This window comes from Octodon degus, unplaced genomic scaffold, assembly GCF_000260255.1.
Source record: "Octodon degus isolate 3935 unplaced genomic scaffold, OctDeg1.0 scaffold00006, whole genome shotgun sequence".
In the NCBI taxonomy this organism is placed as follows: Eukaryota; Metazoa; Chordata; class Mammalia; order Rodentia; family Octodontidae; genus Octodon; species Octodon degus.
The window spans coordinates 31,232,861-31,247,646 of record NW_004524582.1 but is presented as its reverse complement, the minus strand read 5'-3'; the positions used below and the strand labels follow the sequence as shown (position 1 = coordinate 31,247,646).

Below are 14,786 nucleotides of genomic sequence, written 5' to 3'. Positions count from 1 at the left end.
TGGATGGATGGATGGATGGATGGATGGGTGGGTGGGTGGTGGGTGGATGGGTACATGGATGGGTGGATGAGTGGATGGACGGATGGATAGATGGGTAGATGGATGAATAGATGATGAATGGCTGGCTGGCTGGCTGAGTGAATTCACCTGCTCACTGCCACCCAAGCCCGCACCCAGGCCCGCACCTGGATGTACAGATCCACCAGCTCATTCTGGCGCAGGATGTAGTAGATCTTCCCTGCCTGCAGCCAGGCATATGCCTCCTTTTCCTTCTTCTGCAGGTCGATGAATATGCCCAGGCTCCGCTTGGTGTAGTCGAGAGCGGATTTGTAGGCCCTGAAAGTAGACAAGACTGTCACAACCAGAGCTGTGGGTCACTCTGCTCATTCCCCTGTGGTAGTGCTGACAGACATGCCTGGTGCATGGGGACCAAAGGGACCCTCTGCTGCAGCTGGTGTCCTGCCCTCCCCAGCATACAGGGGGTCCTTGCACTGGGGAAGCATGGCACTGGCCCCTGCCCATCCCATGGTGCAGTGCAGCCCCAGGGACATGTGGCTCTTTTCCCGCTCTCAGTGAGTCCCCACGCCAGACAGCGCAGCTTCTGCCGGGCCTGAGGCTTGGTCAGGATAGCTGGTCACGTAAAGTGACATGCCTGGGACCTGACCCTGAGACTCAGAAACTGCAGAACACAGGGCCACTGTTGTGTCTGTGGGGACAAGCTGCGCCAACAGCTGATAGCTCACCGCAGGCCGAGGTCAGCTTATAAGAGCTACCACAAGCAGGGCATGTGGCACACACCTATCGTCCCAGCAGTCTGGGAGGCTGAGGCAGGAGGAGCTCGAGAAACCTACCAATTTAATGAGACTGCCTCAAAAATAAAAAAGAGCCGGAGATACAGCTTAGTGGGAAGGGCCTGCGTTCATTACCCAGTACTGCAACAAGCAAGTAAACACACTGCTCGGGCGGGAAGGCTGGCCTGGAATTCTGTGCCTTGCTCCTGAAGGGATGAGCTGGTAGGCAGTGGAGGTACAGGAACAGAAATGGGGTCTCGGCATCCAGGGGGAGGCTGAGCCGAGCCCATGTCACAAACAGTAGCCAGGACAACCCCAGCCAGCCCTGCAGGTCAGGGATCGCTGACACTAAGAGTGCCTGTGGACCCAAGCAGAGGGGCGATTTGTACTGGCCACCACCGTGGCCCTAGCCCTTACCGCTCGGTGCCCAGCGACAGGTAGAGCTGGCTGATGGCCTCCAGGAGCTGCCCCTCCAGCACCTTGTCAGCTGTCCTCCGGGCCAGTGTGAGCTGGAACTCGAGGTAGATGGCGCACTGCGCCTCGTCGGGTGCAATGCGGCTGTAGAAGTGGCAGAGATGCTGGACGGCCTGCAGCTGGCCTGCGTGCAGAAGGAAGTTGTCACTGCAAAGCCCCGCAGTGGCCAGGTATGCGGCCAGAGCTCTGGTGGGGGCTCTCTGTCCTCTCCACGCCTCTGTTCCAGGTCCTCGCAGATGCGGAAACTGAACCCAGAGACTGGCTACGAGGCCTGACCCAGGGGTGGCACACTGGGCAGGGCCCAGGGACAGCACTGACCATCGTTAACCATCATGATTAATCCCACTCATGGGGTCTGGCCAGGTGCCACCCTTTGTGGCCAGGACGGGGACGACTTCTAGCCTGAGCCAAGGGCCAGGGTGTGACTTTCCTCCCGCAGATGGACATGGACAATTGGAGGGCAGCAACACAGACAACCACGGGCTAAGGCCACATGGTGGGCGGCACAGTCAGGACCTGCATTCCAGTGCCAGAGCCATCTAACTCCAAATCACAGGTTCAGTGGCTGCTACTGGAACTAGTGCCGAATGGCAGGGAGACCTGCCCTAGAAGTCACCCAAAGACCAACCAGGAAACAGAAGGCTTCACCCCACTCCACACCAGCTGGACCCAACACGCAGCCCTGAAACACCTGCTGGCAATCAGCCCTCTTCAGCCGGGCCGTATGGAGGGCTGCAGGCTGTATCTCAGCAAAAAGAAAAGGCTGGGTGCACACAGAACATGTTCTTTACTTATGCTGAGTGAAAAGGGAATCAGAAACAGATTGCCAGGTGTGGTGGTGCATGCCTGCCTGTAACCCCACACTCAGGAGGCTGAGGCAGGAGGACTGACACAAGTTCCAGGCCAGCCTGGACTACATAGTGAGTTCAAGGCCAGTCTGAGCTACATAGTGAAACCCTGTCTTAAAAAAAAATTGCCAGACACAGGGGCACATGCCCGCCACCCAGCTCCTTGGGAGGCTGAAGCAGGGGGATTGAAAGTGCAGGCCCAGGCTGGGCAACCTGGTGAGATCCTGTCTTGCATAGAAGTTAGCAAGCCTGGGGACGCAGGTCAGCGGCAGCACACTCTCCTAGTACAAGTGTGGCCCTGACTTCCAGCTCCACTACCACAAAAAAGAAAGAACAACTTTCAAAACTAGAACCTAAATTTGTGCCTTAAGAAACTAGAGAGTTAGTTAGTCTCACAGGGAACCAAAGGAAGAAAATAAAGACGATCAGAGAAGAAATAATAAATGAGAACACAGAGAATAGAAGAAGAACATGGAACCAGAAGCTGGCTCCTGGAGATGACGAGGACACGGGCAAACCTTTCACCTGGCTGATTGGGAAGAAAGCAGAGATGACGCAAACTGTTAACACCAGGCCAGGAGTGCGCGCAGGGCAGGAGCGAGCCCTGGAAATCAGCCGGCGGGGCGGGGAGCCACTCCTGGGCACACACGGCCGGCTAGCGGCGGGCAGCCAGGGGTCCCCAGCTCCCAGGTCCTCCTCCGCGCTTCCAGGTCTGACTCTAGCATCTAGGCTCACAGGCGCATGTGGCCAGGACCTGCTGGAGGTGGCTGGGACCTCCTGAGGACTCGGAGGGTCCCCTCCTGTCAGAGCCACCCGTCCCTCAAGACTACTGCTGGGGCGGAAGGCCCTGGCCACCACCCTCCTCTCTCCACGGCCTGGTCCTGTGCGTACTCCCTATAGCTCTGTCCCTGCAGGGGCCTGTGCTCAGGAATGAGCAGAGGTGGCCAGGGCCCCGGGACCCTGGGGGGGGCTGAGCCAAGCCTTCTCGTATCGGAGCCATAAACGATCCCGGGGGTGGACAAGGACCCAGGGCAGAGAGGATGAACAGCACTCTCTGGTCAGATCTGTCCTGCAACCCCGATTGACCCTCGGGCACGCTCCCAGCTGTCCCCATGCCTGGACCCCTGCCGCCTCTGCCAGCCCGCTCATCCCACCTCATCTTCACCCACTGCGCACAGCCACGGTAAGAATGCTGCAGCACTGGATGGTGCCCCAGTGTCCCTCGGGACAGCCAAAGCACAGCCTGGGGCCCCAGGGCCCTGCGTGGCACCCCTGACAGAGGCCCTGCCTGCACACCAGGGAGCCTCTCTGTGGCCTCAGGGTCCTCCAGGCAGAGGGCGTAGGAGTGGGCATGCAGTGAGCGGAGGCTGCAGCAACGCCTGGAGCCCCGGCAGCGGGGACCAACATTCCTTCTGGCTGCAGAGGCCTGAGCCTCCACGGAGGAACAGGGAAGGCCACCGGTCCTGCTGCAGGAGGTGAGAGTTGCGTGTGCCCCAGGACTGCCAGCCCTCCCAGCCCTTGGGTCTGGCCCCATGTGGGGACGGTTTGCCACACAGGCCTTGCGGACATCTGCCAGTGTCCACCAGCCAGCATCTTGGAGGTGGAAACCCAGCCCCGGCTGTGGGCGCTCAGCACGTCCCTAGGTATGCTCTGAGCAGCTTCGGGAAAACCATGGTTCCATTCTGGGAAGCCAAGAGCCCCCCGCAGACCCAGGGGGCTTGGGCAGGGCTGGGGTGGCACTTACTCTCCAGCTGGCCTGTCTCCATGGCGACCAGAAACGCCCACAGGTAGTAGCACTTGCCCTGTTGCAGGAGGGCCTGGCGGGTGTACAGGTGGCCCGCCCACAGCAACACCTGCGTGAAGTCCCGGCCGCACTCTGCGCTGGGCAGTGAGGAGAAGACCCTGATGGCCTCGAGGAAGTAGTGCTGGGCCAGCCTGCCAGCGCCTGCCTGCTGACACAGGGCCCCGAAGTTGGCCAGGACCACAGCCTGGTTCTGCCGCTGGCCCAGGCGCCGGGCTATGCGCAGGGCACGGTAGTAGCCCTCAGCTGCCCGCTGGGTTCTGCCCATCCGTTTCAGGGCCATGGCCGCCATGTTGGCCATCACACCCTCTTGGTCCTCACTGGCCACGGCTGCATCCAGGACAGACTCTAGGATGTCCAGGGCCACCAGGCTCTGTCCTTGGAGCATGTGCAGCCAGGCAAGGGCCACCAAATGGCCTACCACACGGTGCGCCCCAGCCGTGGCATCAGCATCCGCCGCCTGAGTCATAAAGGCGATGGCCTGGCTGCGCTGTCCATGGTGGCTGTGCAGCTGGGCCAGGCTGGCACAGAGGGCACCACGCAGCGCCTGCCCAGGGCCATCGGCCAGGGAGGTCAGTGCCTGTTTGAGGTAATGGGCCATCTGTGCGGGAGGGCTGGGGGCCCTGCTCTGGGCCTGCAGCTGGGGAGCGTTCTGCAGGACCAGGTCCACGCTGCGCAGGAAGCCGGCCAGCGTCCCCCTTGTGCTCAGCGCAGCTGCCCTGACGCAGCTCAGTGCCAGGTGGGGCAGGCACTTTCTGCTGTAGGTGTCCGCCAGGAGCAGGTAGCAGTCCATGGGCCATGCCGCACGCAGGGTCCCCAAGACCTTGTGCAAAACCAGCAGCCGCTCCAGGTAGGGCAGGGTCTCCTCGGGTTGCCTGAGGCGGTTGTGGTGCTGGGCCAGCAGGAAACAGGCCCGCGCCTCAGCCTGTGGGCTCTGGGCAACGATGGCCCGGCGCAGGGCAAACTTCAGGAGCTCAGCCTCGGCTTCGGTGCTGCCTGTGGGGCCAGATGTCCCTAGGAGCAGGGCTGCAGCCCTGGGCACTGCCTGTGCACACTTGTCCCTGTTCTTCTGCTTCAGATAGATGCTGGCCAGGTGAGTGTACACAGCCACCACCAGGAAGAGGTCCCGGAAGCTGCCCCCCAGGGCCCCCAGGGCTTCCTCAAAGTACACCCGGGCCTGGGACAGCTTGAGCCTCCGGATGCACAGCTGCCCCAGCAGGAAGCAGAGCCTGGCCAGGGCCATGCTGAGCCCAGCCTTCTTAGCCAGCCCCCGGGCCTGTGCCAGGTGGTCAGCCAGCTCTTCCTCGTCGGTGCTGCCGGTGGACAGGCTGCTCAGCCAGGAGAGTGGGGCATCATAGAGGCCACGGAAGCTGGCCTCATAGCCGGGAGCGTTGAGGAACTGCAGCAGCAAGCCCAGGGCCCCGGGGCAGGCCCAGCCGTCCTCGTCATCCAGGCGGAAGGGAAGCTCCTCGGGCGCTGGAGGGCTCCAGCTATGGGAAGCTGCTGGGGAGTCCCAGAGTACTGGCTCCGTGGGGCGGCCCAGGCAACCCTTGCACTGCTGAAGGACGCCCCGCACTGTCTGCAGGGTCTCTCGAGGCTCTGGGATTGGGGAAGCGGCCGGCACCTCTGCAGGTCACAAGAAGGCACCGTTGGTTAACACAGGCCCGGCTCCCACAGCCCTGCCCAGGCTGTGCCGGAGCTTGCGGTCTCTGCCCCAGTGCCCTCCTAGAGTCACTGCACCCTGTGCTGGGCTGTGGGATCACTAGAGGTCATGGGAGGGCCTGGGACTTGGTCACTAGGGCTCCAGGACAGACATGGCCCCATGGTTGAGGACAAATCTGGCATTCCCTCCCCTCCACACGTGCTTGTCCTCAGAGGCCCCTCGAAGGTCCCTTACCCGAGAGGATGGAAGCCGCCTGGCCAGTCTGTACCCAGCACTACAGCCCAGGCTTCGTATCAATGGCAGTCAGAGCTTTTGATCAGCCTCAGTTCAGAACCACCACACAAAACGGACAAAACTGGGTGGGGATGGGGCACAGGGTAGAGTGCACCCTGGCACGTGGGAGGTCCTGGGTCCATCCCCGGCACCAAAACCAAACAAAACAAAGCAGGACCAAAGCCAGCGCTTTGTAGGAAGGGCCGGTCTACAGCAGAGATGGTTGGTTCGGGACTCTGGGGCCACCCTAGCTGGGAGGGTTCAAAGCCAAGCCCTTCCCTCTCTGGGAAAGTGCAAACCAGCCGCGTTTCCTGCTGGAAAAACACAGGCCTCCCCCCAGGGATTATTTGGGAGCACCAGGACCAAACAGGCTACGAGTTCACACAAAAAGTGCCTTCAAAGCAAGCTGTCCCTTTGCCGCTGTGCAAAGCCTTGGTGTTAGAGAATAATCACACGTGGTCTAGGAGTGGGTCTGTCCCTGCCAAGCTAGCTAAGACCTCCCATGGGAGCCCCTAGGCTGCTTCCTGCTGCTGCCCCAGTATGGACAGCTGGATGCTCCCTGAGCCTCTGCCAGGGACCTGCAGGTGTGCAGCACCTGGGCAGAAGCAGCATGGTCCCTGGGTACCCAGCTGGGCTCACTCTCAGGGAACTGCCAACCCAGTCTCCCCCACCCCCACCAGGCAGATGGGGAGACAGGGCTACAGGGTGGGGGAGAGTATCTTGAAAGGCCTGGGACCTCCAGGGACTGGAGTGGCCCCAGGGGCTTCCTCTCTTGCCTAAGGTTCCAAATCCTAGCCCAAGGAGCAGCATGACGCTGCCTCCTGGCATCCGCTGTACCCAGCTCTGTGGCCTTCATCCATACCCCCAAGGCCGCAGGCTGAAGACCCCAAGGCCCCAGCAGTACTCACCTTGTTCCTGTGGCTGTGCACACTCAGCCTCTTCCAGTCTATCTGAGAAGGGAGAGAGGTATCACCATCTCCCTCTGGGACACAGGACAGGAGCATTGGCCACCAGAGCCCACTCGGGAGAAGTTGGCTCTTCCAGGGTCCCGAGCCTGTGAGAGGGCCAGCAGTCTGTCCCCACATGCCTCCATCCCTCTGTTCACTGGGGGGGGGGGGTCACACTGGCACCGAGGCGCCCTCATGCCCCAGCAGGCCGTACATGGCAGCAGCTGAGCCACACAGATCTGAGCCGAGTCGCCCCCACACTGTTAGGCTCTCCCAGGGAGGTCACCTCCCTAGCTCAGTGTCCGCTTCCTGGGACCAGCTGATGCTTGTGCTAGGTTGCCATAGAAACCCAATGAGGAAAAGCTGTGCAAAGCCTGAAGGGCCATAAACTGTGATAACAGGTGTTGGGCCAGAGAAATGTCCTGCTTCACCCACAGCCCACAGTGCTCCACCCAATGAGGGCCCCACTCTGGCTCCCAAGAGCCCGGCAAAAGCAGGAAAGCTTTGAGCCCCAGTGCGCATGCACAGGTTGAGTTAAGCCTGCCCGCTTAGGAGGAGAAACTCATCTGTGAGGTCTGAAGAGTTTAAAGCTAACATTCCAGAGGGGGAAGGGGGGGGGATGGGCAATGTATGTCACCAAGCAGGGTAAAAAGTTCTAGGAATGTATTGTACTCTTCCTGTGTGCACACATACATTCATATATGTGTGTGCATAGACGGGTACTTGCGTGCTCGTGATGTGTGCCATGTGTGTCGCATGCATGTATCACAGGGCTGGGTATGGTCATGCATGCACATGCATGTATCAGTTATGCACGTGCATGTGCAGATAGGCATGTACCTGTGTGACTGCATGTTTGTGTGTATACATGAGTGTGTACGCATACCTGTATGGACTGCATACATGTATGCATGTGCACCAGCGGGGTTTGCTGCATGTGTGTGGATGTGTGTGGGCACCCATGCTTGCAGCACATGCATGACCTGTGTGCGTGGTAATGGTACGTGGTGTGCACATTTGCACTCAGCCCTTGTGGCAGGATGAAGTGTGACCTGGGTACGGTGCCCGCACATCATGGGGGCCAGGTGCCTGGTTTGCCCCGTGCCACACCCTCGCCCTGCCCTTCTCCTGGACAGAGTCTTTCCTGTGGGTTGCTCCTGCATAGGCATCCTCACCCACTCAAGGTAAGGCAGGACGGTGCTGTCTTTCCAGGTGGCTTCCCTGTGGCTCCTGACACTCCAGGGGCCAGCCGAGCCAGGTGCTAGCTCAGGAGGGGAGAGGAGCCGACCAGGCCAAGCCAGGGCCAGGTTCCCGTGGGCCTCCCTCTGCTGGCCTTGCTGGAGCCAGGTCCCTGAGCTCCCCGTGTCCAGGGGAGGTGGGTACTTGGGGCTGCTGAGCAGAAAGACCCCAGCTCAGCCCACAGGCAGCATGGAGCCTCAGCCACCTGCCCTGTTCCCAGCGCCAAGCCGGTGGCACCAGAAATGTCAACCTGCTGTCCTGGACAGTGAAGATGGATAAACCCAGCACTGCCCACAGGCCAGGTGAAACGAGCCTGCACCTAGCGGACACCCTCGGTTCCACCACATGCAAAGCCACGTGCTCCACACCCTTCCACCCTGCCGCTGCCCTCCCAGGACTCTGCCTGGGAAACTCTCTGCAGCTACCACACGGGTCCTGAGACTCCGGCCACCCGCACCTACCCAAGCGGTACATGGAGCATATGTCCCTGCCCGATGTCCTGTCCAGCAGCTGCCGGGCATCCTCTGCAGAAAAGCATCCCTGGCTGCTGAAGAATGACCGTTCCTCCTCACCCAGGAAGATGGCGCCCTCCAGCCTGGAAAAAATGAAGAGGTTTATTTAAAACCCCGCCTGCATTTGCAGTGTGAAGTAAAACACAGGAGGTGCCGAAGGACAAGCCAAGAAGGTGTCGCTCGTGCTAACAGGTGGACCTCCGAGTGGAACCAGAGCTCGTGGGCCTTCCCAGGGTCAGGCGATACAGGCCAGGTTCCGGCATCCTACCACATCTCCTCTGCCTTAGCCCTTGTGGAGAGAGGCCTCCAAGGACCATGGCCTCTGTCTCCCTCCTGTGTCTCTCCGTCCCCACCCTGGAAGCCTGCTGACCCACTCCTGCCCGGGGGCAGCTGCCCTGCGCCCTCTGAATCGGGCCAGTTAGGTTTGTAACTAAAGTGGTCGTTTTGTCTTTTGACAAAAGTAAACACATCACAATAAGACCCTTCCTACGCCCACGGTCCCCACACACTAGAGTGAGACGCAACAACAGATTCTTCCCTCCAGCGGATGTTGGCCTGGCCTGGAGCAGACACGAAGGAGCAGAGGAGGCCAGAGGCTGTGAGGCAGTGAGCTCTGTGCAGCCTTCCCAGCCCCCCCACGCCCCCTCACCTGGGAAGCTGCATGACAGTGGCGCTGCTGCTCCTACAGCCTGTGCTGGCATGTGCCACAGGCAGAAAACAAAGAAAAGGCTAGCAGGTGCCCCACAGGGTCAGAGAAAGGAAGCGATAAGTGGAGAGGCAAGTTATGCCTCCGTGATGGAGAACGCCCCAAGGTGGGCTGGAACATTCCGCAGAACGACGGTCTTGTGCCTAAATGTCAGTGTCCAAAGAGAAAGAGACTGAAACCGCCTCGGAGGGAGGGAAGGGACAGCCGCAGCTGGGGAATTTCCCACCATGTGGGCATGAGTAGACCAGCTGGCAAGAGTTGAACAAGGCCTGCAAGCGCCGTGACCTTGATGACAGCCCACCAGGATGCACATGGCCGCCCCCGTGGGAGGACTTCGCCCCACATTATGAGGGGCTGGGATCCAGCGTCACAAGTGCTTGCTGAGTGAGCGAGCGACACCGTGGGGGCTTCTCGGGCTGCAACAGGACCAAAGGCACCGGTCCTATCCCTCTTCTAGGCCAGGCAGGGGGTGGATCTGACCACCCCACATGGGCCTGCTGGCCATGGCTTGGCCCACGCCTGTGCCATGCAACCAGCCAGGCCTCGAGAGTCGGAAGGAAAAGGCAGCTAGAGGTCAGGTAATAAGACACACGTCGGCAGGAAGAAGAAAGGTGTGCAGGCATCTCAGCTGGGGAGGCGTAGAGCACAGCCCTTTCTCTTGCCTGGGCAGGACCATCTGTGACGGCGCCGCTGGGGACATCTTTGGGAAACCCTGGGCCTCACAGCTGCCTGGCTTCTGATGGACAGAGGCAAGGAGCATGGACGTAGATTGACCTAACCAGGGGCAGAAGGAAGGGGGACGCACGAGGCACTGAGATCTGGTTCGAGAGGGGCAGCTTGTGCAGTGTCCAGCATGGCACAGGGCACTGGAGCTGTCTCACTGTGGGAGGTGCAGCCCCAGAGACAGCAGGATGGTAAGGACACCGTCCACACAGCCACGTCCTCCAGGCCCTGGGACCAAGGTGGGAAACACCCTGGGAAGCAGCTCCGTCCGGGTGCCACAGCGTGTCACTGACCACCCAAAGCTTCACCCTGCCGGTGGCCAGGGCTGGGCATTGGTGACATGGATGTGACCAGGAAACGCTCCCCTGGGAGTCCCTCCACTGGGGCCTAGGGACAGGCATGTCACAGATAGGGTGGGTGCACGTGCAGGGGACAGAGCTGGCCTGGGCACAGCGTCCCCAGGAATGGAGCTGCTACTGGCAACTTGGGGCCCTCCTAACAGGTAGAGGGTCAGACATGTCAACTCAGCCTTGTTACAAAGGAGCAGGCCGCTGATGCGTTGGTGAATGCCTGAGATCTCACATTCTTGGAGGCTGAGGCAGGACAATTGCAAGTTCAAGCCCAACCTGGGGCAACTTGCTCGGGGCCCAGTCCCCAGCACTGAGAAATCGGGTCAAGCCTTCTAGCCTAGCTGGGCTTGGGGCAAGTGGATGGTGAGCGGTGGCCTTTGACACTGAGGGTCACCAGGGCCTCAAAAGCCAGGGCAGAGCTTCAATGGGCTTTGTGAAGGGAGTGACATGGTTCACAGGGTTGAGAAGTGTCCCCAAATTCATGATTATTGGGACCCCCGGTACTGGCTGTTTGAGGAAGCTGGTCTGTGTGGATGCGGTGGTTGGACTAGGGCAGGCAGGAGCGGGGCAGCTTCAGAGCCAGTGCAGGCACCCGCCGAGACAGGAAACAGAGCCAGAGACACTGAAGAGGAGGCCACAGGGATATAGGCGGGGCTCGTGGGGATGCAGAAGCCAGCAGAAAAGGGGACAGAAAGGGCCCTGCGCCTCCAAGCACATAGGCCACCAACCACTGGCACTACGTAGGCCTGGAGGTCTGCACCGTGAGCCCCCAGGGGGTAACACCAGGGCAATCCGTCTCCGGGCACACCCTGCCACCAGCATTGCAGAAAGGACAGAGGGGCCTGGGTGGGCTGCGCGGGCACGTGCAGGTGTGCAGGTCTGTCATCAGGGTGCCGGCAGCCAGGTGATCGCAGAGCAGTGGGGGCGGACTCAGGAAGGAGTCTCAGTCACTCACTCAGATGTGGGCTCCTGTAAGCGGATGACACTTGTAGACACGAAACCCACAGAGCCTGAGGCCACGTGCCGGCCCACACACCAGGGCAGGCCAGGCATCTGGGCACTGAGGAGCTCCAGGAGGTCGCCGGTGCGGAGGGACAGCTCTTCGGGGCCCGAGCTCTGCCAGTCGGCCACCACGGAGGCCCGGCCGCGGCCTGCAGGAGGGGACACAAGGTCGGGGTGGGGCCACAGGGCACAGAAGGTCCCCTCTGCCCACACAGGCTCCCCGATAAGGTTGCCTGGTAAGGCTGGAAGGAGGCATGGCTCCCACAAGATGGAGGGGGTGTGTTCTGAGACAGGGTCTCACTATGTAGCTCAGCTGGCCTGCAGCTCACTGGGGTTCTTCTGCCTCAGCCTCCAAGTGCTGGGATTGATCACAGGCCTGAGCCACCACGCCCAGCTTCACAGGCGCATGTTTACCAAAAGCTGCAGATGGGAAACAGAGCCCCAGAGACCCGGCCCCACAGTCCAAGCCCCTCCTGGCCCAGAGACAGGCCCAGCAGCCTGCAGGGACTGGGGCTGCCAAGCAGCAGCCAGTTCACTGGGGTCAAAGCCTGACTCGCAAATCCGTCAGAGGGCTGTAGAAGGGCCATGCCGGCCACAGGTCCTCCAGCTCCTGGACATCCCTGGGGACTGCCCAGCCCGCCGTGGCTGGGGGTCTTCCCTGTGTGAAGTTCCATGTGTGCTCTATGGGGACAGTGACCAGGCTCTGCCCACTCCTAACCCATGTGCAGCTGGGCAGCCCAGGACCTGTGGGAGCGCGAGCACCCCGGGAAGGAGCCTGGCTTCCTGTTCTGGCTTGGGGAAGGCCCGGGGAAGACTCTGAGACTTCTGGGGCACTGGTGCTCCCCAACTCCCCAGGGAGGGCAGGTCAAGGGTGACTCACCCACCAGCAGCATGTCGGGGGTCCCAGGTCCACCCACGGAATCAGGAGCGGGATCCCAGGGGACCCTCAGAGCCCACCTGGAGCAGGGAGAGAGGTCTGAGCTGCAGATGCCGTTGGGGCAGAGGTGCCTGTGCCCTCTGGGCCCCGGGGCCTCCAGCACACACAGGCGCACCCCCACACCCCCGGCCCCGGCGCCAGTCCTAGGGGCGAGCAACCTGAAGTGGCTCAGTACTGGGGGCGTGAGGGGTCCGGGCCAGGGTTCCTGAGGCCACGACCCCCTCTGCCCTCCTGTGCCCTCCAAACGCGGCACAGCTCTGCCAAGTCGATGTCAGTGGCTGGGGGGCGGGCACCCTACGCCCCAGGGCCTGGGGAGTCCCGGGGCCCATCCCGGAGCTGTGGAGTGATCGCAAGGGCGGGACCTACTGATGGAATGGAATCAAGGGCTCCCCTGGTGCTGTGCTGGGGCCAGGGGCTGGGGAGCCTGCTGCTGAGGTTGTCTCTCCCTGGAGATCCCCCAAGGCCCATCTGGGGGGTGGAGGCCCCTTCTTTGCACCCTGGGCACCAGGTGTCACTCTCACGTGGTGGTCAGGACACAGGACGAAGAAGGGCCCTGCGCAGGGACAGCATTGTCAGTGGGGTGGCCATGCCAGGGGCAGCCCTGCCAGGCAGCACCACGTGGACCCCCACCCCACACGAGCCCCTGATCTTGCCAGCCCCAGGAATGAGCTGCTCAGTCTCTGGTTTCCCAGGAGAGTAGAGGAGAGTCTGGGGTCCCAGCTCTGCCTCAACTTGCCCTGTGGGACTGACTCCACCTCAGACTTTCTCTGGGTCTCAGTTTCCCCAAGTGTGTTATCCAGGGCCAGACTTTGACCCCCAGAGCTCTTTCTGCTCGGGCTGCCACCACCAAGCCTGGCCACAGCTGGGGGCCCCACACCCCAGCCTGTGTCCCGAAGACTGGTGGGGGCTCCAGAGGCCGACCCCGTGGACCAGGCTGCGAGGAGCTCTGAGCAGCTACTCCTCCTCCTCTGCTCCCTGCCAGGCCCCGCATTTCCCAGCACCTTGCCCTAAGTCCCTAGCCAAGGTCATGGCTGCTGCATAGCACGGCCCCACCTTCCTGGAGGAGGAGGCTCTCCTGCATCAGCCTCAGGGCATCCTCGGCCACCTGGACACGGATGGCTGCTGCCTCCTCCTCCTCGCTGGGCACCAGAAGCCAGAAGGTGGCGTCCACCAGCAGCGTCTCCAGGCAGTGGTGCGTGAAGCCTGGGAGAGGACACAGGTCACCAGCAGGCCCCACACACCCAGGGCAGAGAGCCCCGCACTCGTGGTCGCCTGGTCTGTCACTGTGCCCTGCGTGCCCGGGGCCTCTGTGCACCTGCGTGCTCACACATGCAGGTCAGGTCACCGGTTGTCCTGCAGCACAGATCTGTAGCACAGGCCTGCAGTGACTTCCTGGGTCCTCTGGGGGACCCTGTTGCCCACTCGGGGAGGGACCCCTGCTTTACCAAGGGTGTGGTAGGTGGAAAACTTCCATATTTCCTCGAAGGTCTTAAATGTCACCACGATCCGGTCCTGGTCACTGTGGATGGAAAGCAGCCTGGCCGAGAGTTCCTGGGGACAAACATGCAGGCTCTGGAGATGCCCAGAGCCTCGGGGTATCTGGGCACAGCCCACAGGCACTGCATGACAGGGCTCTGACTGGACGGTCAGCGCACAGTGGGTTTCTTTATGGCCCAAGCCTACTCCTCCCTCGCTCTCGAGCCGACTGTGGCTCCCCAGTGCCCGAGGACCCGGTCCGAGCTCCTCCTTCGGCCTCCTTGCTCAGCCCCTCTCCCCCTACACCTTCAGCCACTGCAGCACCTGAATCCCGGAAAGAGCAACACCAGCCAGGACTGTCGGCTCTGCCCGGGCGGTGCGCTCAGAGGCCTCAGTTTTCCCATCTGTGCTGCTCAGGCCCTCATGCCCACTCAGGCTCAGCTGTCCCTGCCTCCCCTCTCCTCTGATTTCCACGCAGCCACCTCCTCTGCCCTCCTGCAGCCCAGCCCCCAGCCCCTCCGGGACCCCGTGAGCAGCTTACTCCGAGTACACGTGCCACCTCCCGGCTGTCATTCTCCAGCAGGCGCAGACGGCCCCGCAGTGCCTGCTGCAGGCCAGGGTCCGGGCTCCTGCTCTTCCTGCGCACGGCCTGCAGCTGTAATGTCAGGTCTGCAAGGCGAGGGAGCGGGCAGTCAGCCTGGCCCCGGACGGGGTAACCCCCACCGTCCAGGCTCGAGGTACACTGACATGCTGGACCTGGGCTGGGTCATGGGGAGCCCCAAGGACAGGGTTTAAACCCCAGCAGAATACAGAGCTCCTGGGAGGCTCTCCCCAGCCACTGTCCCAAAACCACACGGAAGGGGGCCCAAGTCCCTCCGCACACAGCAGGAGGCACAGAGCAGCCACTCAGCGCTCGCCCTGTTACCGTGATGCCTGCACAGGCGCGCGTGGCAGACAGCCTAAGGCTCCTTTCCTCACACCCCACGTGGGCCAGCCAGAACCCTGGCTCCTGGCTCCACCCCTGCCCAGCTGGGCCACCTTGCC

The 14,786-nt window shown here is 61.7% G+C and overlaps 1 protein-coding gene across 6 annotated transcripts in view; it reads right to left on the bottom strand.

Moving 5' to 3' along the window:
- The window catches only part of Sh3tc1 (SH3 domain and tetratricopeptide repeats 1), a 32,253-nt gene that overhangs the window by 5,559 nt on the left and 11,908 nt on the right, over positions 1-14,786 (bottom strand). For 5 of the 6 annotated variants that reach the window (XM_023699895.1, XM_023699890.1, XM_023699911.1 and 2 more), the window contains exons 4-14: positions 14,284-14,411; positions 13,712-13,817; positions 13,320-13,469; positions 12,633-12,819; positions 12,210-12,286; positions 11,283-11,478; positions 8,498-8,631; positions 6,759-6,800; positions 3,858-5,540; positions 1,209-1,389; positions 186-336 (exon numbers count right to left, since the gene is read on the bottom strand). In XM_023699895.1, coding sequence (XP_023555663.1) covers positions 186-336; positions 1,209-1,389; positions 3,858-5,540; positions 6,759-6,800; positions 8,498-8,631; positions 11,283-11,478; positions 12,210-12,286; positions 12,633-12,819; positions 13,320-13,469; positions 13,712-13,817; positions 14,284-14,411 — 3,035 coding nt within the window. Of the gene's footprint in view, positions 1-185; positions 337-1,208; positions 1,390-3,857; positions 5,541-6,758; positions 6,801-8,497; positions 8,632-11,282; positions 11,479-12,209; positions 12,287-12,632; positions 12,820-13,319; positions 13,470-13,711; positions 13,818-14,283; positions 14,412-14,786 lie in introns of those variants that run through there. The other variant, XM_023699907.1, reaches the window with a different exon arrangement.